Raw genomic sequence first — 23,147 nt, 5'->3', positions numbered from 1 at the left:
AAGTAGACGATGGGTATGTCTTAGCTTTCTTAACTGATTGACTAACAAATGATGACTCATTTATCTCTAGGTTGACATTGTGGACATCTATGAATCCATACGTGAGCGACAGCGTCATGACAGTGAAAGGTCTACTTGCAGCACCCTGGAACAGAATGACATAGAAGCAGTTGAGGCGCTTGTTTGTATGAGCTCCTGGGGTCAAAGGTCACAGAAAGGTGATCTATTAAAGATAAGACCTCTTACACCTGTCTCAGATTCAGGTGACTTGACAATGCACACTGAACCCACATCTGAGTTGCCCAAGGATTTTAACTTTTTATCTACACTGGTAAGGAAAAACAAACAAACCCTGAAACAAAACGAATATGTACGGAATGAATATGAATATTTTTAAGAGGAAAGAAATAAAGAGGTCCCCAATTAATCTGCTTATAGTGCTTCATTTATTTGGCTTGAGGGGCTCTTGTTGTGGTTGGTGGTGTTGGTAGTAAGCCTTCGGAAGTAGCTTGTTTCTTCTGATATTGGCCACACAATTCTTTTTGCCAGTACAGTCATTTCTGTTTAGCTAATGATATGCTTCAGATCGTTTTGGCTCATTGCATCACATCTGTCTGTTTCTGTCTTTGGCTCTTAATTAAGTCAAAGCAGAAATACTATCATTCATGTGCATTTACAGCTGTAATGTGGGGAACCCTAATTGGATTCATTGGCTATTGCATGGATTTCTGAAGTGTTTGATTGGATTGTCCCACTTAAGCAAAGAACTACATGTTGAAGATCTGGAATTCTGCATTGTTTGTCTTCAAATATTGGCCATAATCTGGCAGACAGATGCACTTGAGAGCACTGTTTCTCCCCCACCACACTCGATTTAACTCACTGGAACCTACCTTATACTGAGTCAGGCCATTGGTCCATCTAGCCCAGTATTGTCGACACTGACTGGCAGATTTTCAGACAGGTGTTTTTCCAGCCCAGCCTGTAGATGCTGGGGATCGAACCTGGGACCTTTCTGCATGCAAAGCGTGTGCTCTGACACTGAGCTACGGTCCCCTCCCCTTCACACTGGATTGTGATTCTAGTATAAAAGATGAACCTTGGAATGCAGAAATATTTTTATTACAGGACATTCAGAATGAGTTGAATTTAAATGGGTAGTTAAATGGTTGCATACTTATGCTTTGCAAACATCTGTGTTTGGGGGTCTGAATGAGAGAGCACTGACTGTCAGTGCAGTAAGTATCAGTGTTTGGGAATTACCATACCTAAAAGTAGTAGCGTTTTTATGTTTGCATGCTAATACCTTTTCATTTTTCTTTTCCTTTTTTAAAATATAGTGTATGACACCACCGTATAGTCCAGATTTTGTTGAGCCTTCCCCAACAACAGTGCTGTTCTCGTCACAAGCCACTTACTCAAAATCTAGGACAGTTAAGGCAAACACATCTGCCTGCCTAGTCACTCCTCCGGGTTGTGCTCTCGCTGCAGCCCAGCCATCTGTCATGAACGTGGAGAGACAGTCCAGCCACAAGCCAGCAAGAGCTGAGCAACCTGTTCCTCCACTTTGCAGAGCCATGGCAACTAGTGTGATCCGTCACACAGGCGATCGTTCTGGTTACTCCCGCATTCCTGGTGTGCGACTGAAATCAGAACCAATATCGGGCAACAGTGGTTCTGCAGACCGGAACGAGGCACAAGGCCCGCCACATTCCAGAGTTTCACAGGATTGCAGTATGGCCAACAACGTAACTTGTGACACTTCACCAGCCCATGGATCTTATTTGCACAACTCCAGTTGTTCTAGAGCTGCCAGGCAAGGACACGAACTGCCAAAGCTTGCTTCGCAGCGGACTCCTTTTCCAAAGAGCTGTGAAAACAATACGCAGCAAAAGTCTGCCCCGCTTCTGCCCACCCCGCTTTCCAATCCCCAGGTGATCTGCCAGATGATCCCTTTGGATGGACAGAGGGGGATGGTTCCAGCCTTTCTAAAGCCGTCAACTCAGACTGCAGCAACCGTCAAACCCATCTTGCCCCACACAGCCCCACTTTCTCAGCCTGTGCTAATGGGACCGTCTGTGCCTCAGGGGACTGTTATGTTGGTCCTTCCACAGGCTGCTGTTGCCCAGGCGTCACCATGCCAACAAACTGTGATGTCTGTTGGGAATACTAAGTTATTGCCCCTGGCCCCTGCTCCGGTTTTCATTGCCTCTGGTCAAAGTAGTGCACCTTTAATGGACTTTTCCCGGAGGAGGAATTATGTTTGCAACTTTCCAGGCTGCAGGAAAACGTACTTCAAAAGCTCTCACCTGAAAGCCCATCTGCGTACTCATACTGGTATGTATAGAAGAGAATGAGGTTGATATATTGTTTTAGTGATTGTCTAGCAACATAAATGAGTATTCACATTCTAGTAGTGTGACAATGTGAGTAGAAAGCAGGGATGAGTGAGGAATTCACTCCATCAGGTTTCCCTCCCAAATTTATCCAATTTGTACCTCCTGGAACCGGATGCAGACCCAAATGCAATTTGCAATCAGAAATCTGTACATTTCCAAGCTTGCAATGTGTTCTGCAAAGCAAAAAAACCCCAACCAACCCATGCTGAAGCTCTCTTCTAGCTCCAAGTTAGTCAAGGCTGACTTACTGCATGTGAGTTTTTTCCCAATGGGGAAAGCACCATGCACAGCGAAGCCAGGTCTGGGCGGATGTGCTGGGTGGATCATTCTCCTAGCTTATTGGTCGGGCACCCAGTGTTGTTGGGGGGGTGGGGTGGGGTGGCCCTATCCCCGATGTCATTTGGCCCAGGGAAGGCTGGGTGGGTGGTTATCTGGCCCCCTGTCGTAATTTAGCTCCCCACCCTTGCTTTAGGGAAATATGCCCAAAGAGAAGTTTTTTTCATCAGATTGGTCATAATAAGTGTCAGGCTCTTTTCTTTTGGTGGCAGAAAATACTGGCTATTAGTACTTTAATTATAAACACTGTAATCCCTTGACAAAGAGTGTGCCTTGAAGCATGTTGGGAACAAAGGAAATTGTGTTTGTCACTTTCTGAACAACTTTTTGTTGCATCTTTTTCTTGAGAAGAAAATCCCTATGACTTCTTTAGGTCAGATAAGGTGCCATTCAAGCCTTAGCAATGGCATGAATGACTTAAAAGTAAATAGCATACATGAGGACCCAATTTGGATCAAACCCTGGTAATGCAGGGGAAGGGGCATCATTAACCCTTTGACTCCAACTGTGGTCCTGATCTGCATGAGGCTTATTGCACCTGCTATCTGCACTGAAATAAAAGCTCCAATTTGTGCCAGCGGACACTTCTCTTCCAAGGCAAATTGCAGGCACAGGGCTCCTGATCAAGGTCAGGACCACAGTGGTGGGGAGGTGATGGGTTAAAGACCCTCTGACACCCACACTGGGGTTCCAATCCAGATCCCCTGCCCTGCTACTTTTAACATGCCATACATGCAATTGTCTTGTGTAGTTTGTCCTTTAGTTCACGTAACCAGCTATAGAAGAAGCCAGCCTCAAGCCAGGGAGAGTTTGTTCATATAGTATTTTATAGTCTTGTTGGTAAAACCAGCTGACTTATTCTTTGGTTTGCTTTCCTGCTTCCCCTCTTTCCAGGAGAAAAACCTTTCACTTGTAGCTGGGAAGGTTGTGATAAAAAGTTTGCCCGTTCCGACGAACTTTCTCGCCACCGCAGAACTCACACGGGGGAGAAGAAATTCGCCTGTCCGGTCTGCGACCGCCGCTTCATGCGTAGCGATCACCTGACGAAACATGCTCGTCGTCACATGACCACGAAGAAAGTTCCCAGCTGGCAGACAGAAGTTGGCAAACTGAATAGAATTGCAACAATGGAAAAGCCGAGAAGTGAGAGTGCTTTGAGCATGCTTCTGCCTATGCTGTCTTCTGGCTAAACAGGCCTATTTGTGAAAATAAACACTTCAAGAGGAACTTCCCCCAAAACAGCTTTGACTGATTTTTTTTTTTTATTCCCTTGAGTTATGCTTTTTTATTGAGGAGGGGAGAAAACTGTAAAAGTCTTTTGTTCTCTTCCCCCTGCCCTTTCAGTTTAAGCCGTATTTAAAAGTTGAGTTATATTTTATTTCTCTCATCCTCCCCCCCCCCCCCAAGACTTTGAGGCATTCACCAGCACTTCAGGAAAGCAATTTTTTTTAAGAAGTCGGGCGGGGGGAATATTGGCAGTGGATTGTTCTTTGCAAACATATCTTCAATTGAGTAACAGTGGTTGACAGAAAATGAAATAGAGTGGTTTTGTTTTTTTCAATTTTATACTAGTTTTTCTATATATCTTGTATTTGTTCAGCTGCAGCCTGATCTTGCAAGTTGCCCTTCAAGAGGAGTGGTATGCAGGATCAGAAGGACCCTTTGGAAACTGCTTTTTTTCTGAATGCGGTCCGAACTCGTTTAGAATATCATGTCTGAACCCCCATCTAGCAACTGAATCCACATTAGGATCGCCTGCCATGTTGCAGTTTAGAGCACAGACCTTCTTTCCCATGTCTTGGAATAAGCACCTAGGAATTTTATGGAAGATTGATGCATGCAACTAGCTTGGGTCTTATTTAGATGTGACACAGCACATCTAAATGTGCAGCACTGCTGAAAAGTCCTTGCCTGTGTAGTAATTCCACATGGCCAGCTGTACTGTTACCCTAGGTGCCCTTCCATATGTATGCACACCTGCTGTTAACTCAAGGATTCTTGGCTTGCAAACACTAGTGCATGTGACACCAGCTGTGTGGAGTTCCTGCCCGGGTACGGCTTTAGCGGTGGGACTGCATGTGATCCCTGTTGCATCTAAATTGGCTCTCGGATACACAATTCCAGAATGCCGGTTGCTAGTCTGACTAGAGTTGGGTAAGGGTAGTAATGTTTGGATCTATTTTGAAACAAAGGAGCGGCTTGCTGGAGTGCCCCTGGTATTTATAAATTGCAGCATCACAAGTGTCCTTGATAAAATTGACCTTTGTGCCGATGACTTAACAGGCTTGTGGGCTACCCTGTCAACAGTACAGTCCTGCCAAAGTTATGGACTTTCACTTCCCATTGCCTTCAGTGTGAAAGTTAAGCACACCCTTAAATCTATCCCTTTGAATTTAATGGGAAGCAAGTGCATAGCTTTGGTTAGATTATGCCCTTAATATATTACTATAAGGATGCTTAAAGGAAATGCTCAGCTACATTGAGCTATTGTGTTGGTCAAAATAAAGGGGAGGGGGATTACGGTTTGAGGTCAAAGTTGAAAATGCACTGCCTGCATGATCATCTTTATATCATCCAAGCAAACATTTGGAGACTTCTTAGCACACAACCACATATAGCTTAAAGAATTCTCCTTTGAGTTTTCCATGGAGGATGAGCAATGCAAATTGTTTGACATTTGGTATTCTGCATTTATTCAGTTGGAGCTCTAGGTTAAATCCAATGTTACCACTCACGTAATGATACTTTCCCTTCCTGTCATCCCCCTGCCCCCTCCCCAAATCTGCTCTGAATGGTAGGCAGATTTTGGGGAGGCTGCAGGGGAAGGGGAATCCATCTCACTAATGGATGCTGTTCTGTCAGCAGGAGACACCTGTTGGATAGAACCCTATGTCTTGTAATACTTGTGCTTTTAAAATGAGTGTGATTTATAACACTTGTAGGATACTGCAGAATAATAATAAATTGTTCCAGAATGGTTCTTTTTCTCTTTTAAAATTGCACCCACAGTTCTTAGCTTTGGAACTAAACTTGTATAAAAGAGATGCTGCTATTCTTGTCTCCATTTCCGCAGCGCCTTAGATAAGTAAATTGAAACGATTGCTGATTGTAGAGATCCTGTTTCTTGGATTTTGGAGGGCACTGTGAGAAAAATGAATTATGGGACACAAGTGGGTTGTTCAGCTACCATCAGACAATTTGATCAATTTTGCATACATATATTTAATCAAGCTGAGAAAATTGTTTCTAATGATTATGTGGAAGCATGGTGTATATGTGTGTGGTATAATATCTGACATTTCATCAGCATCTGAACCTAGATAGATCTATCATAATTATTATATCAACCAGTACCTTTATGATCAAGCCAATGTTGCAATACATTCATCTATTTATTTTGGAGCCATCTGATAATATTTCCACTGATGATAGGAGTTTCCTGGAAATACATTTGGAATAAGTGATTTGAAAATTGCAACTGGGAACTCCTGATTCTAAAAAACTTGCACCAGTGTATCTGCCATCAGTTCCTGAATAATGACTTGGCTATGCTGGTGTATGGGGTTGCCAGGATTTCTTACTGGCTCTGCTTTTGTGCCTCTAATAGCAGCCTGATCTGCAGCAATTTAGGAAGTGAAGCTTTTCCTGTCACTTCATCAGCATGCTAGGACAACCTTCTCCAGCTAGATTCTGTAAGTCAGGCTGCTAGTAAAGAAATAGAAGCTCTGCCAGGGGAGGAAATAAGGTTTGCAACTCTACATGGCTTGAGTCGGCAGATGCCCATCCTAAGCATTTATCTGCCAGCCTTTTCACTATTGACTTTGAAGGGGCTAACTTCCATGGAGCTGATCATGACAGCAGCAGCCATACTGTCAAAAAAAAAAGTAGCCACTATCATTGATATATAAAGTAAGCATTAAGTTGATCAGAACCTTTCAATGTGGCCTACATTCCCAATTCAGGTATTTCTAAGCAGGCTTCCTTCAAAATGAGGTTCAACCAGGCTATCCTACCTTGTGACCTGCTAAGCTAAATGCAGCCCCAGCTGTCTATTACAGTTTTCCAGGACCTCAAGAACCTGTTTTGCTGCCTCAAGCAGACAGCAAGAACAGTATGTTCACCAAGCCCCTAGCAGGCTATCATATGTGGTGGCTGGGCTGCATTTGATGGGTCACTAGCTTATGCAAGCATGGGGATGTTCTAGAAATTGCACCCTACTATGTGTGTTTTTTAATTTTCTTCTACTACACATAATTATAAAATTTACAGCAAGAGCCAGCAGAGCTGTGGGATCACCCCCCACCCCACCCCAATCCAGTAGGTGCAATGCTCACTTTATGCTCAGCTAATTGAACAGAAATACATATTACATTCATGCAATGTTAAATGCATTTATGCCATTTAGCAATTAGCAAAATGGCATAAATGCAGTGCATATAACTGGACTCCAATGGCCTGGTTAGTTTGAAACCACTGTCCCTGTCCCCTTTCTTTGCAGTATGCAGGTGAGAGTCTGCTTTCCTCTGGTGTAATTCCATTGAAGTGCATCAGAAGTTACCTGAAATCAAATGATTTCCCTTGTATAACTGGGAGCCTTTCTCAAAAAGTTTCCAAATTTCTGATCCTGATCATTAGCTATGTGACTTAAGATTATGGGAAGTTATGTTTGGTGTAGTAAAATATTGTGCCTAATATTTTATATGAATAAACCTTTCTGTTCAACATTTATTGTGAAATCCCTGTATTTGTGTGTATATGCAAATATTGTTTGTATTTCTCCAAGGGCTGCGTTGTAATTCCTCTTCTAGTAAAGTGGGTATTTGCTTAAACAGTTTTGCTGTATTTTTTCTTCTCTCATGTCGACACTCTGCATCTTACTGAAAAATAGTTAAGAGCAGCACTTTCCACTGTTAATACTAATATTTAGCATTTATATAGCATATAGAGTGTTTTTAAAGTGCTTCACATATGTTACCTCCATGTTATTAAATCACTGCAGTTAGGGAAGGTTGAGGGCGGCCGAGAGAATAGCTTGCCAAAGATCATCACAGTACAACTTCTACTCTTCTTGCCTGTATGCTTACAGTCAATATTAGAAGTGCAGATTATATTGGACCATGATGGCAAAGAACTGACTGAAGGGTACCTTTCATTTGCATCTTCAGATGTTGCAGTACACAATACTGCAGGGACAGGTAACCTTGGTGCCCTCCAGATCTTATGGACCACAACTCTCATAATCCCTGACCATTGGCCATGCTAGCTGGGGGGAGTTTCAGTCTAAACCATCGGGAGGTGGGGAGGCTGCCTACTCCTGCAATAGTGTGTACTGCAACATCTGTAGATACAAATTTACCTACCCCTTGTACTACTGAGTGCTCATGATTCTCATAATGTTGCTGCTTTCTAGTCTTGTTTCTGGTTCAGCCTTCTGCTTTGTTCCCATCTCTGTCCTCATCCCTTTTGTCCTCCTTCCTTAGGGGGTATGTAGATCTACCTACCTCTTTTCCTCTAGCTCCTGTTCAGAGTTTACAAAGCCTCTGGTATTGTGCTGCCACCTGGACCCTAAACCTCTCTAGCTGTTTCACCCACTTTCCAGTCTGGTGTGGGTTTCTGAATCTCTGGAAGCTCTGCTTCCTGTAATGAAACCTCCCCATCTCCTGCATCTTTTTGCTGCAATTGGCATATGTACTTGCCTTCACCCCTTCATGGATCACTGCCTTGTTGAGGCAAAGGGGCTTGCGTAACTCAGTGAAGCCATAAGCTATGCCGTGCAGGGCCACCCAAGACGGACAGGTCATGGTGGAGAGTTCTGACAAAATGTGGTCCACTGGAGAAGGAAATGGCAACCCACTCCAGTATTCTTGCCAAGAAAACCCCATGGAACGTATCACAAGGCTGAAAGATACGACGCCAGAAGATGAGCCCCTCAGGTCGGAAGGTGTCCAATATACTACTGGGGAAGAGCAGAGGGTATTTCCAAGTAGCGCCAGAAAGAGTGAAGCGGCTGGGCCAAAGCCGAAAGGACACTCAGCTGTGGATGTGTCTGGTGGTGAAAAGAAAGTCCGATGCTGTAAAGAACAATATTGTTTAGGAACCTGGAATGTCAGATCAATGAATCAAGGCAAGCTGGAGGTGGTCAAACATGAGATGGCAAGATTGAACATCGACATCTTGGGAATCAGCGAACTAAAATGGACGAGCATGGGCGAATTTAATTCAGGTGACCATTGTATCTACTACTGTGGGCAAGAATCCCTTAGAAGAAATGGAGTAGCACTCATAGTCAATAAAAGGGTGGGAAAAGCAGTACTGGGGTACAATCTCAAAAACAACGGAATGATCTCAGTACGAATCCAAGGCAAACCATTTAACATCACAGTAATTCAAGTCTATGCCTCAACCACTGAGGCCGAAGAAGCTGAGGTTGATCGGTTCTATGAAGACCTACAACACTTTCTAGAACTAACACCAAAAAAAGATGTCCTTTTCATCATAGGGGATTGGAATGCTAAAGTAGGAAGTCAAGAAATCACCGGGATAACAGGCAAGCATGGCCTTGGTGTACAAAATGAAGCAGGACAAAGGCTAATAGAGTTTTGCCAAGAGAACGCTGATCATAGCAAACATTCTTTTCCAACAGCACAAGAGGCGACTCTATACATGGACATCACCAGATGGTCAATATCGAAATCAGACTGATTATGTACTTTGCAGCCAAAGATGGAGAAGCTCTATACAGACAGTGAAAACAAGACCTGGAGCTGACTGTGGCTCAGATCATGAGCTGCTTCTTGCAAAATTTCGGCTTAAATTGAAGAACGTAGGGAAAACCACTAAACCATTCAGGTATGACCTAAATCATATCCCTTATGAATATACAGTGGAGGTGAGGAATAGATTTCAGGGATTAGACCTGATAGACAGAGTGCCTGAGGAACTATGGACGGAGGTCCGTAACACTGTTCAGGAGGCAGTAACGAAATCCATCCCAAAGAAAAAGAAATGCAAGAAAGCAAACTGGCTGTCTGATGAGGCTTTACAAGTAGCTGAGGAAAGAAGGGAAGTGAAAAGCAAGGGAGAAAGGGGAAGATATATCCAACTGAATGCAGAGTTCCAGAGAATAGCAAGGAAAGACAAGAAGGCCTTCTTAAATGAACAATGCAAAGAAATCGAGGAAAACAATAGAATGGGGAAGACTAGAGATCTCTTCAAGAAAACTGGAGATCTCATGGGAACGTTTTGTGCAAAGACGGGCATGATAAAGGACAAAGAAGGCAGGGACCTAACAAAAGCAGATGAGATTAAGAAGAGGTGGCAAGAATACACAGAAGAATTATACAGGAAAGATCTGAATGTCCCTGATAGCTATGATAGTGCAGTCACTGAACTTGAGCCGGACATTATAGAGAGTGAAGTCAAGTGGGCCTTAGGAAGCATTACTAACAACAAAGCTAGCGGAGATGACAGTATTCCAGCTGAGCTATTTAAAATCCTAAAAGATGATGCTCTTAAAGTGCTGCACTCAATATGCCAACAAATTTGGAACACTCAGCAGCGGCCACAACACTGGAAAAGGTCAGTTTACATTCCAATTCCAAAGAAGGGCAATGCCAAAAAGTGTTCAAACTACCGTACAGTTGCGCTCATTTCACATGCCAGCAAGGTGATGCTCAAAATCCTACAAGCTAGGCTTCAGCAGTATGTGAACCGAGAACTACCAAGAAGTACAAGCTGGGTTTCCAAGAGGCAGAGGAACTAGAGATCAAATGGCCAACATTCGCTGGATCATGGAGAAAGCAAGAGAATTCCAGAAAAACGTCTATTTCTGCTTCATTGACTACGCTAAAGCCTTTGATTGTGTGGATCACAACAAACTGTGGCAAATCCTTAAAGAGATGGGAGTACCAGACCACCTTACCTATCTCCTGAGAAACCTGTACGAGGGTCAAGAAGCAACAGTAAGAACCAGACATGGAACAACCGATGGGTTCAAAATTGGGAAAGGAGTACGACAAGGCTGCATATTGTCGCCCTGCTTATTTAACTTATATGCAGAGTAGATCATGAGAAACGCCCGGTTGGATGAATCACAGGTCGGAATTAAGACTGCTGGGAGAATTATCAACAACCTCAGATACGCAGACAATACCACCCTAATGGCAGAAAGCAAAGAGCATCTAAAGAGCCTCTTGTTGAGAGTGAAAGAGGAGAGTGCAAAAGCTGGTTTGCAACTCAACATTAAAAAAAAATGAGATCATGGCATCTGGCCCCATCACTTCCTGGCATATAGAAGGGGAAGAAATGGAAGCAGTGACAGATTTTATTTTCTTGGGCTCCAAGATCACCGCAGACGGTGAGTGTAGCCATGAAATTAAAAGATGCTTGCTCCTTGGGAGGAAAGCTATGGCCAACCTAGACAGCATAGTAAGAAGCAGAGACATCACCTTGCCGACAAAGGTCCGTCTAATCAAAGCTATGGTTTTCCCAGTAGTAATGTATGGCTGTGAGAGCTGGACTATAAGGAAGGCTGAGTGCCGAAGAATCGATGCTTTCAAACTGTGGTGCTGGAGAAGACTCTTACGAGTCCCCTGGACTGCAAGGAGGTCAAATCCATCCTAAAGGAAATCAACCCTAAGTGCTCATTGGAAGGACAGATACTGAAGCTGAAGCTCAAATATTTTGGCCACCTAATGCAAAGAGAAAAGTCACTGGAAAAGACCCTGATGCTGGGAAAGATTGACGGCAAAAGGAGAAGGGGACGGCAGAGGATGAGATGGCTAGATAGCATCACCGATGCAATGAATATGAACTTGAGCACACTCTGGGAGAGAGTGGAGGACAGGAAGGCCTGGTGTGCTATGGTCCATGAGGTGACGAAGAGTCAGACACGACTTAACGACTGAACAACAACAACTTGCCTTCACTGAGTTGTGAGTTTTACCTCCCTGCCCTGTCTCTCTTCTTAAGGTGGGATGTCTCCCTCCACTCCCTTTTTAGATAAGTACCACTTGTATGTTTATGCAATTAAAAGTCCCTCTCCAAAAAAGCTCGATTTGTTAAAGTTGCAAAATGGAAGGCCAGTGGGTTAGGGATGTACGAAAGTCACTTACCTTTTGAGAAATTTTATTAGCGGTGGGGGGGAGGCGCTCCGTCTCTCCCCCCGAAATTCTGGCGGGGGGGAGGTGCCCCGTCCCTCCACCCCCAAATCCTGGCCGGGGTGGAGGCGCTCCGTCCCTCCACCCCCGAATCCTGGCCGGCTGGGATGCAAATGGCGGCGGCCGTAGCCGCCGCCTTTTGAGTCCCTGCAGTCAGCCGTGATAGGCTACGTAAATGTTTACGTAGCCTATCACGGCTGAGTAAAAAAACAAAACAAAACCGCACGTATGCAAATGGCGGCGCCCATGGGCGCCGCCATTTGCGTTCCGTATTTTGGCATGTCTAGTCTACGTAAACATTTACGTAGACTATGGCGAAAATAAGGGGAACGTAAATAGCGTAGCATCTACGCTATTTGCGTTCCCCTTATTTTCGCCGTAGTCTACGTAAATGTTTATGTAGACTAGACGTGCCAAAATAAGGAACGCAAATGGCGGCGCCCATGGGCGCCACCATTTGCATATGCGCGGGGGTTTTTTGGTTTTGTTTACTCAGCCGTGTTAGGCTACGTAAACATTTCCGTAGCCTACCACGGTGTTTTTTTAAAATCTAGCTGTGATAGGCTACGTAAATCTTTACGCAGCCTATCACGTTTTGTTGTTGTTGTTGTTTTACTGGAAATGGCGGCGGCGGCAGCCGGTCAGAAGACCGGCTGCTGCTGCCGCCGTCAAGCCGCCACCACCAGGAGGATTCGCCCAAGGTAAGTCCCGTCCGGGTGGGGCAGACCGTTTTGCCACCAATTTCGGGGGGCCGAATGCGCTGGCATTCGGCCTCCCCAAGATTCGTGGCAAAATTCTCTGACCAGCCAGCCCTGTCCATAGCCAGCTTCTGTTGCTGACCTGCAGAACTGGTTTCCCACTGAACTTGGAAAGAAATAGGCATGTCTGAAAACAATATGAGAGTGTCACAGAAACTGTTCCCTGGAGGTTTGCTCAAACCCCTTTTATGTAGTCTTGCATTCCAAGAAAACATCCACCCCTGGGCCATGCCTCAGATTTTATTCAGCTGCCTCACCAAAATTGCTTTATGCTAACTTACAACATTCCTGATTAGGAGATAGTCACTGAGGAGTCCATGAAGGGGGCATGTTGCTGCTCTAAGTCTCTTGCTGAACAAATCAGTCCCAACTTTCCTTATACCCATTCTTCTAAAGCCAGTCACATTGCCAAGAGGCTGTTTATGGCACAGACACAGATAGGAAAATGTCAACAAGAATAAGCAATTCCTATACAATCAAAGTGATAAAACTACTAATACATGTTCAACTTAAGTTGCTAGAGTAGGATTCACATGCTCACATTTTGATAAGGTGAGGAACAGCAAGCCCCTAAGAATGGGCAGATTTTGGAGGGACATTTTCTCATAGCTACCCAAGCCTTTCTCAAAGGGATGCTGGGAAAGAAGGGGATTAGCTTGCAGGGTGCTATTCAGAGGGAAGGATGGGCCAATTTAGGATGAAAATTTAGAGGGATGGATGGACAATTAAGATAAGGAAAAGTAATGGGGGGGGGGCGTTACGGAAGCTTGTTTGGAGTTGACTGAGCCCTGAACAAGTTGATTTCTAGGCTAAAGAAAAAGGTGGTAGTTCCTGGGGAAATCTATATATCTTAGCCTTGACATCTGAGTAGGCATGCTTACAAAATACCATATGCAGTTGCATCAGGTTGATTTTGCAGAGGATGTTGTGTATCAAAAACAGATTTGCAAAAGGGGGCTTTTGCATCACAGGGTGCTTCCAGAATGCAGTGACCTGTGCTTTAGGTACTTCAAGTAAGTTACATAATGCAGGCTGCCAATCTTTGAATGTTTAGCAACCCAAAGCTGACTCGAAGAATGATTGATCAACCCTATTTACTTTCTCAAGAATCAAGCACAACTTCATAAAAATGAAAGGTGCGTTATGAGTTTGTAATTTGCAAAAGTAAAACAAAAGCACAGATACCCCTGAAAGTCTGTTCTGTGGTATTTCCTCCATAAGCTCTGGGTTACACTGAATATAAACAATTTTACCATTTGTGTTTTAAGCTTGCCTAATTCTACCAGATTTCCTCCACTATATGTGCTGTCGACTACAATTTTCCTCTAATTTGAGCACTAGTCACCAGCAAGAACTATGTCTAACGTCAGCATAAGACAAAGGAAACCAGAAGTAGAGAGCATACGGTAACACTGTCAGTAAAAGTACTGAAATGCTTTGCAACTCTGGATATAGTTCTGGTTCATGAGGCAATCTTTTCTGGAGATTTTCTAATAGATTTCTCTTGAATGCTAATAGTGAAGCAATGATTTGAAAACTATTCCACCTTAACGTTCAACTTTGTTGCAAAGAGGTTGTCAGCAAACAAATGCAAGATGTTAAGGGTGGCTCATGCAGTCACTTTACCTTACATGAGCGCAGAGCTGTTCTTGGTATCATGCTTGGCTGGCAAAATGCTGAAATCAACTGGTTGGCAGCAATTTCTGTGGTAGCAGCAGTGCTTTTTCAGAGGCTGCAGGCACAGGCCAGGCATTTCCAGTCGAACCGTGTGGCTTGGACGTAACACTTCCGCTGCAGTGGTGATGTGTGTGTATGGGAGATGCTTTACCCTGTGCTAGTATTTGCAAGGGATGAATGGAAACTGCCCTGCTGGCTTTCTAAAATGACCACAGGAATGTCCTGGGAAGGAAAAGTGCTACCTTCGTTTCCCCAGGACACTTCTGGTTGGGCACCACAGCACCCAGCCAGGACCATGGGCAAGGGTGTGGCCTTAAAAGATCCAGGCCCCACAGGACACACCTGCATACAATGTGGATATAGTAATGTGTGTGTCTGTACATACAGGCACACACACACACACAGATGTATTAAAGACAGCCAATTAGTTCCTCATCACCTCAAATAAAATAAGTTATTCAATTAATTTGCACCCCATCCCCAGATCATCCCAAATCTGTTGTTCTTCAGTTACACTTAATTTGTACTGACTATGAACAGGCGTGAAAAAATGCCCCCAAAGTGTGGCTGGTAGGTTTAAAAAAACAACTGTGCTCTTCCCCTGAAAATCACCCCCTTGCATGGCAATTAAGCTTAGGAGGAAAAAAATAAACCTTCCATTGACACGAGTGGAAGTTTCTTTGCTAAGCTTAATTGCCATGCAGGGAGGTGATGGGGGCGGGGGTTGCAGAAATGAGGAGGGGAAGATTAGCCCTTGCCTCCCCAGCTACAACCTACCCTTGCTCCCCCCACCACAGGAAGAAAAATGCTTCCATTAGTATCAATGGATCCTCAAGGTTCTGGTGCTCTGGGAAATGTGGAACATAAGAGTCAGCTCTTCGCTAGGGCACAGGTTTGAGTAATCCCCGGCTGATTCATCATATTAATGAGGGAGAACTGGCAACTACAGAGAGGGAGATGTCTGCTGGGCATATATGCTTTAACATGCTGGTTAGGGCTTGTACTTGAAAAGATCAACACTGACCTTTCTTAGGAAAGTTAATGCAAAATGCTGACAGTCCAAAGTAAGCATTCAAGTCCTTTACTGCACTTCTCCTAAGACTTCGAGGACAAAGGCGATAGTTCTTCCACAACTGAACTTCTCGAACTTTAAGATACCAGGAAAGTGTGACAGTCCTATATGCCTGCTTTGAAGTCGATTTTCCAAAATGAACTTGGTGAGTTCCCATTCCCACCACCCCTACTGGTACTATTCTGACTGAATAACTGAGAGTTCAGGTGCATTTCTTGTGTCAGCCTGTTTCAGAGAAGGAGGATCCCATCAGCATCTTGGGTGGCGGCATTCCTTCTTCTTCAGTGTTGTCTTCCCTCCTCTGCTTCCGTCTGCCCGCCATGTAAACATCTTTCTGAGAAATACTGCAGTTTAACTAACTCTCCCCACAGTGAACTTCTTCAGTTGTCATGTCAGGAGAGCCATGACCAGTTTCAGCGACAGTACTCCTGCTCAATTGTAGCCATCAGTTCCTCTTCAGAGTAATCGTAGGATATCTTGGCCTGCCTCTCAGGCTTCTTGAGCGGGAGCCTGCAGGTTAATGCAAGGAAGCATAATCAATACAAAAAGAACCAAATTAAAAGGAAGTCCAGTTCTCCTCCCCCTGCTAGCAAAATGTTCCCCTGCCCCTCTATTTCTCTTTTAAATAGCTCATGCATCTAATCTCTACACTGCTTTTTAAGAGATGTATTCAAAATTATGTATATACCACATTTCAGTTTTGAATAAAATTGAGTCCAGATGACAGGGGGCACTGTCTGAATGGGAAATTTGGTGGCGTGGGGGAGCACACAGAGCCAGTGTGGTGTAGTGGTTAGAGTGCTGGACTGGGACTTGGGAGATCCGGGTTCTAGTCCCCATTCAGCCATGAAGCTCACTGGGTCACTTTGGGACAGTCACTGACTTTCACCTTCCTCACAGGGTTGTTGTGAGGATAAAATGGAGAGGAGGGAGAGGTTCATGTAGGCCACCTTGGATCCCTTGCAAGAGGTGGGCTATAAATGTAATAAATGAATAAATAAATAAACGAATGCATAGGCTCCCTGAGACCTGCGCAGAATGAGGGAGATGCTCATGTTTATTGTAGGGACAACACCACCAAGGACAGGGAATAATTGTTCTGGAGAATAAAACCATTAAATACCATGCTAAAACTAAACTGGAGAAGGAACTTGTTCAATTAAATGTCGGTAAAGCTGTATATTTTGATAAGTGTGCTCCCCTAGCAAGAGAAGCAGAACTGCACTGTGTGTGTATGTACGTGTTTATTTGATTTATATCCCACCCTTCCACAAAGACCTCGATGCAATTCTAGACCTTCCCCTTTCCATTCTAAAAGCAAAAGGAAGGAAGGTTACACTACACATCAGACTGATAAAAATGGCAAAGCCATTGGGTGCAATAAAAATGTATTATCAAACTGATGTCCAAATTTCCCAACACGTTGAGTGTTCTTCCTCAGGGAAAACCACTCAATATCTAAATCACGCCCCCTGGAAGTATTGGACTACAACTCCCATTATCCCCAACCAGCTGGTTGGGGATGATGGGAGTTGTAGTCCAATACTTCCAGGGGGGGGGCCCTGCCAGCTTGGGGATGGCTTATCTAAATTTAGACAGCAATGTTCTTATGAAATACAACCTCCACTCAGAGTATATGGACTTGTCCAACAATTGTACAACTGTACAGAACAACAGCATTCCAGTCATGTTGAGTGGTCATTAAGATGCTCTCTCTAAGAAACTTCCCCACTATGCTGTGAAAAACATTACCACCACACTATGTTAAACAACAGGTGATTGTATGGGAATGAAAGTTGTGCCTGCTTTTGCAAAGGAGAGTAGCAAGGTTTTAGCCACTGCTGAAGTTACTATCATTTGAATTAAGGTAACTTACTGGTTGGCAAAGTTATTGCTCTCTTGCATGGATCCTGCTAAAAAGACCTGGAAAATGAATGAACATGACGGCATTAAGTACTTTGTTGGAGATTGACCCAGTAGTAAAATGCATAATTGTGTAATCACTTTATCTAAGTTCAGTAAAAGCAAAAACGATTTTTAACTGGGGAGCGCCGAGGCTACTGACATCCCTGTAACGGAGAATTTCAGCTGCCGGGATCAGGAAAGCCAGAGTATCTCTACACCAGCCAAAAATCCTGCATTTAAAATGGGGCTTTCTGCTTCCAAATACAGGATCACAACAACTCCATTTTTCACCCGTTTCCTTTCCCCCCACCCCCTTCCCCCTCCTTCCTCCCCATATCTGAGTCTTCCATGAACTTTCATTGATCTCGCTCCTCTTCTTGCCGCTTTTACTCTTTTCACAAGCTTTTCACGGAGGAAACTCAAGTGGCACACAACAGGGTAATCTGATAGCTCATTATCTGCATTCTATTTAAAAATGGAACATAGGGCATTTAGTGCAGGAGATGCCCTGGAGGTTCACGACGACATGTAAAGAGCCCACAGACTTCCATGAAGGAGCCATCTCAATCGCAGGATAAAAGCTCCATGTGAAGAAAGCCCCGGTGTAAATATGTGTGCAGATTTCCTCATTTTAAGACTTGTGTGTCTGTGGGTTGCAGTATGCCTATCTGCATCAGTTGCTGGGGAACACGAGTAGGAGGGGAACGCTGTTGTGCTCATGTCCTGCTTTTGTGCTTCCTACTGAGGCATCTGGTTGGCCACTGCGCAAACAGAATGATGGAATATATAGGCCTTTAGCCTGATCCAGCAGGACTCTTCCTACATGGTGTGTGATGCAGTATGTGTTTACTGAAACAAACTAGAAGAATGTTGTTGAAGAAAATGCACTATTTTACTGTTAATTAATTCTATTTTGAGAAAGAAAAGGTAGCACAGTAATCAGAAGTTATGCGCATATTATCACAAATGGAAGGGCAAGTATTACGGGAAGATGGCCACACACAGAGATGGCATAAAGCTTGTTCTCTCTTAATCATGGCTAAGCACTTTGGAGCAGGCTGCTTCCCTGCAATCTCTCTCCTCTCCACGGCATATTCCCTTCCCTGCTTAACTCCAGTTAAGGACCAAGGTAGACAAGATTGCAGTACAACCCAACATGGGCTGTGTCAAATCCCTATAAAACCACAGGTGGTTAAATACAGCACAAGTAGCGATATATGGATTGTGTACAATCCGCTCTGTCTGTGTTTCGCAGGTTGTCACGTGCCTTTCGTTCCATTGGCCACCCATCAACGGAATTGGAATTTTTAGTTTCTGAATTTGCGCAAATTCCCACAATTTGCAAATCCCCCCCAAAATGTGTATTTTCACACTTTCGTCTAGCGGGGAAATATGCATTTTTGTCCGGTTTTTAAATTTATTTTTGTGTATCCTACAACGAAATTTAAGCAAAATTCACGAAAGTTAGAAAAATGGTCTACAAGTCTGCAGAATTTGCCCAACAGGTGAAAATCCTATCCGCTGCAGGATCCACGGGTCAGATTAATGAAAACCGAACTCATTTGGTTCTATTGCAGATTTCCCTGACATCCCTAAACACGAGAGGGTAGGAGGCTGCCGAACCCTTTCCGTGCCTGGGCTTCCTCCCTAGAACAGCTTCTCCCCAACTGTTTTTTCTCCAATTTGGTCTCAGAGTCCCACCAGGAGAAAAACAGCTGGAGATAAGTGCTTTTGGATTAGGGGACAGCATGGGTTGGGAAAGGGGTCAACAGCCCCTGCTACTTGCAGCTAATGCATTTTATATCAACACCCCCCTTACTTTATAGGCCATGCTGGCTGGGAATTATGGGAGTTGTAATCTCAACATATCTGGAGGGTGTCAGGTTGGGGGAGGCTATTATAGGGTGCCACCAGCAGAACCAATTCTCCTGCTGTTGCATTCATTTTAGCCCTATCAGAGACAGCTGACCCAATCTTCATTGGGAATAATGCTCACCAGGTTCCCCAGGATTTGAAACAAGGGTTGGCTTTTGTTAACAAACCATGGTTGTAGGAAACCTAGGTTAGCATTCATGGATTGGTTTGTGCTCATGTGTTCTTTAACCACAAAAAAGGCGGGGGGTGAATTTGCTGTGGAGCACTCTTGTGGCTCATTTCTGATCTCTTAGCCATGACTAAATGAGAGCCAGTGTTACATCTCTGTTGTATTCATGCACAATTACTTAACTGTGCACTGTCTCTTATGTACAAACCAACACCCAGGTTCCCCTCCTATCTTTCTCCTGTTGGCCCAGGACAGGTGTAGGAAACCTGGTACCCTCCAGATGTTTTGGACTTCAACTCCCATAACCCCTGGCCATTGGCCATGCTCACTGGGACTTATGGGAGGTGTAGACCAAAACATCCAGCTGGCACCGGGCTGCCACCCCCTGGCTTAGGAGTTATGCGGTGGCAGGCCTGTGTTTTAGAGCCCTGCTGGAGATACAGTCATATACAGAAGTTAATAAACCTGTTTCATTACCAGTACCTGAGAGGAGAGCCTGACTGAGAAGACCTTCTCCACTCTGTGTGTGATGTAATTTCCCCATAATGCTTGTCTTCCTATTTTGTGTGAATATGCATTCTTAACCACAGTGAACAGAGACGTAATATTACATCTGTGCCAGCCAGTGGTGTCAGGGCTCACAGGGACACACAGTGCCAGCACCTTTTTATTAGCAGGAAGCTGATGGCATCTGCCACCCCGCAATCAGAACCCCCATTGCCTCTGAGTTTAGCTGCAATCTTCACAGTAAGGTGTGTGTGCGGGGGGAGAATGAATTTTCCCAGCAACAGGATAGTTTTCTGTTGTAATGCAACGTATTTTGGGTGGCTTGGTCTTGAATGGACAATTAAGGCCCATTAGCTTTGCAAAAGATCTACTCCTGGTGGAGATGAAAATTGCTAGAACTGGTTTTTTGATATGGATTGACAGAGCAGCCTGAATTTTTGGACTCTCCTTGGAGACATGGCAGTTATGACTGTCACAATGAGCTGAACTTCAAAATCTACTGCTATACCACTGGTGCTGGCCCATGTATGCACAATCTGAGTCTCAGAGCACAGTGATCCTGTTACAGAGCTTCCATCTATTTCATTAGGACTTGTGAAGAAGAGTTCCCCAGTGCATCATGCCTTTTAAAAATGTCTTCATACAAAACCACAAAACATCCAGGTTTCTTGTACACAATATAGAGAACAGTCAAAACTTGAGTAAGAAGGCAGCCGCAAGGTGGCACTGTTTCATAAAGGCTTAGTAAAAACAAAAAGTACCTTTTCCCATAAAACCAGAATTTAGAGGCAAATTAAACGTTATCACAGCCTGTTTTGTAAATAAAATCTGTCCAAAGTTCATTCTCATCATTTGCTGATGGATAACATTTACCTTGGCTGGTTGGTAAATGTCCCAGATAAGCTTCTTGAGACTGAAATATTTCCCCTGCCTAGTGAAAGCAAAGCATGGTTGTAGCACCCCAAATGCAGTGCTAACACAGGCTTGTAAATAGCCATGAGTCTGGTCCCCTGTGATGAGTTAGAATTGTCTCCAGGTGACCAGGTGCAGAACTGAAAAAGGTATTTCTTTTTTCCTTTTTCTTTCAGGCCCATGTATCACGAATGATGTGTGTGAATCAGCAGACCAGTAAAAAGTGTTTTTGAGCTAGTAATTTTGTAGGAGTTGTCTTGGTCTGTTGTTATTTTAACTGTTTCACATTTATTTTAATTGTCCTTTTTAGAGTTGGCTTTATGCTGTAAACCACCTTGTGGGTCCCAGGCTGAAAGACAGAAATAAAAATGCTCTAAATAAATATAAGGGAAATCCCTCAGACGCTGAACAAATTTCATTCAGTCCTACCCTGCTTTTGGTTTCAAATGTATTTATTTGTTTACTTTTCTAGAAGGCGCTCAGGGACTCACAAAAGAGGAAGTGTGTGTGTGTGTGTGTGTGTGTATGTGTGTGTGTGTTGTTTGTTAGAAAGGTAACACATTGTTACTGGGTTGCATCCAATTAGTGTCCCCATCACTGACAGAAGGCTCTTTGATCCAGTGGAGGCTTCCATCAGCAATACGGGAGGAAGACTATTTTTGGTGACTCCCCAAATATGCTCAAGAGTTGGGACCCTTTGAAATAGGGTAGGAGGTGGAGGTGGTTTGGGAGTGGCATGAGGGAGTGGGAATCCCCCAAAATCCCCTCCCTCCACACTCTGCTGACAGAAGGCTCCGCTGGATCAAAGAGCCTTCTGGCACAAGAGGGACACCAATGCGACACAAGCCCTTATTTGTTATCTCCACTCTGAAAACAGAAAATGTTGTGCAGGCTAATAAGGGCCTACAACCCCCTTCTCCAACCTGGCGTCCTCCGGCTGTGTTCGATTACAATTCCCATCATCCAAGGCACCAGCGGCCCCGCTGGCTGATGACAGGGCTGCTGACCAACAAATCTGGAGGGCACCAGGCTGGGCTACAATATCGCCGGGCGTTAAGTCCCAACTCTGTCTTCAACTGAATCATCAGGAGGCGGGCCAGTTGCCACCACTGACTGCAGCGAGCCCCGCGACATCACGCCTCTGTCGCGCTCCTGGCGGCGCGCCGCAGGGCTGCGCTGTGATTGCGCACGACTTTGCCGGGGCAAAGCCTGGGAGCCGTGGCCGGCACGCAGGCGCGTGGGCTGCGCGCCTACTGGCAGCAGAGCTTCGCCTGGGGGACGAACCCCGCAATCTGGCCCGAGCCCCAGAGCTCAGGCCCGGAGCAAGAACGACGCGCCCCGGCGCAGATGGCATGGCTGCCTGGGGCATGCTGGGAGTTGCCGGGCTGCTTTCTGTCTACACATGCGCCGGATTACGCCCCGGGCCTTCCAGGCGGGTTTTTCGGCGCTGTCCTCCTCCGCCTTTCCAGAAGCAGCGAAGCCCGCGCGCCGCCGGAGAAGGCCCGTGTCTCGGCCTGAACGCGCGTCTGCTCCGCCCGGCGGCGCCTCCCCCCCAGCCCGCGCCGCCGCTCCGTTTACCTGCGGCGGGTCCCGGCGGGTCCCGTCCTCGTCCTCCGCGCTGCCCCCTGCCGGACAGGGGCAGAAGTCTCCGGCGTCGAGGCGCCGAGGGCGGCGGCGAGGCAGCTCCAGGCGCCCGTCGTCGCACTCCTCCAGCATCTGGTCCAGGAGCTCCGAGTCCGAGTCCGAGTTGGGCTCCCCGAGCGACGGCGAAGTGTGGTGCGCGGGCGCCTGGCGGCTGCTGCAGCGCCTGGCCCCGACGGCCGCCGCCTCCTCTTCTGCCTGGCCCTGGCCGGCGGGGGCGCTGCTGCTCCCGCTGCCCCGTGCAGGGCCTCTCCAGCGCCCGGCCGCCGGGCTGCGGCTGCGCGCCTTCCCCGCCCTGCTGCTGCCGGTGCCCATCGTGGCGGCGGGACTCACCCACCCCGGGCCGGGCGGACAGGGCAGCTGCTGCAGTTGCCCGCGGCCGCGCCCTATTCCTATCCCTCTGGTTCTGATTCTAGAGCCCAACTGTTGCGGCAGTGGTAGAAGAAGGTGGGATCGATCCTCGGTCCCGCGGCTCTGCCTTGTTTTCCCTAGATTTACTTATTTTTAATTCCTTGGTTACAGAGGTTTGTCACCTAAGGGCTAATCGTAGCAAAGAAACGAGCTGGAGATCCAGTTCTGGCTTTTTCCAAAGCATTAAAGAAAGCTGGTTGGATATAGTCTCATTCTCTCTCTCTCTCTTTTTTTTAATCCCAAGAATTTGGCCTTGAAAGAAACCAAATGGGTGTAACCATCTCCCTCAGAATGAGGCTGGTTTCAAAAATAGCTCTCTGGATAAAT

The 23,147-nt window shown here is 45.4% G+C and overlaps 2 protein-coding genes across 5 annotated transcripts in view; one reads left to right on the top strand and one right to left on the bottom strand.

Annotated features, from left to right (window-relative positions):
* KLF11 (KLF transcription factor 11) overlaps positions 1-7,561 on the top strand; it is a 21,169-nt gene extending 13,608 nt beyond the window's left edge. For 2 of the 3 annotated variants that reach the window (XM_084826655.1, XM_084826654.1), the window contains 3 exons: positions 71-331; positions 1,341-2,337; positions 3,630-7,561. In XM_084826655.1, the coding sequence (XP_084682781.1) occupies positions 188-331; positions 1,341-2,337; positions 3,630-3,925 (1,437 nt within the window). In that variant the 5' untranslated portion in view covers positions 71-187 and the 3' untranslated portion in view covers positions 3,926-7,561. Of the gene's footprint in view, positions 1-70; positions 332-1,340; positions 2,338-3,629 lie in introns of those variants that run through there. The other variant, XM_084826656.1, reaches the window with a different exon arrangement.
* CYS1 (cystin 1) lies at positions 5,408-23,147 on the bottom strand. 2 transcript variants are annotated; one of them, XR_014786553.1, is made up of 4 exons: positions 22,347-23,147; positions 17,277-17,323; positions 15,353-15,910; positions 5,408-5,876 (listed from the first exon to the last, which is right to left on the bottom strand). XR_014786553.1 is itself a non-coding variant. In XM_084826657.1 (3 exons), the coding sequence occupies exons 1-3, from the start codon at positions 22,722-22,724 to the stop codon at positions 15,814-15,816; spliced, it is 522 nt and encodes a 173-aa protein (XP_084682783.1). In that variant the 5' UTR covers positions 22,725-23,147; the 3' UTR covers positions 12,872-15,813. The 2 variants fall into 2 exon arrangements, 1 of the variants encoding a protein (XP_084682783.1); XM_084826657.1 differs by lacking the exon at positions 5,408-5,876 and having other exon boundaries at positions 12,872-15,910.

This window comes from Heloderma suspectum, chromosome 1 (genome assembly GCF_057233095.1).
Source record: "Heloderma suspectum isolate Gila_16-S chromosome 1, 16-S_ref, whole genome shotgun sequence".
NCBI classification, from domain to species: Eukaryota; Metazoa; Chordata; class Lepidosauria; order Squamata; family Helodermatidae; genus Heloderma; species Heloderma suspectum.
The sequence above is the reverse complement of the archived record's forward strand: the minus strand, read 5'-3'. Positions and strand labels throughout refer to the sequence as shown.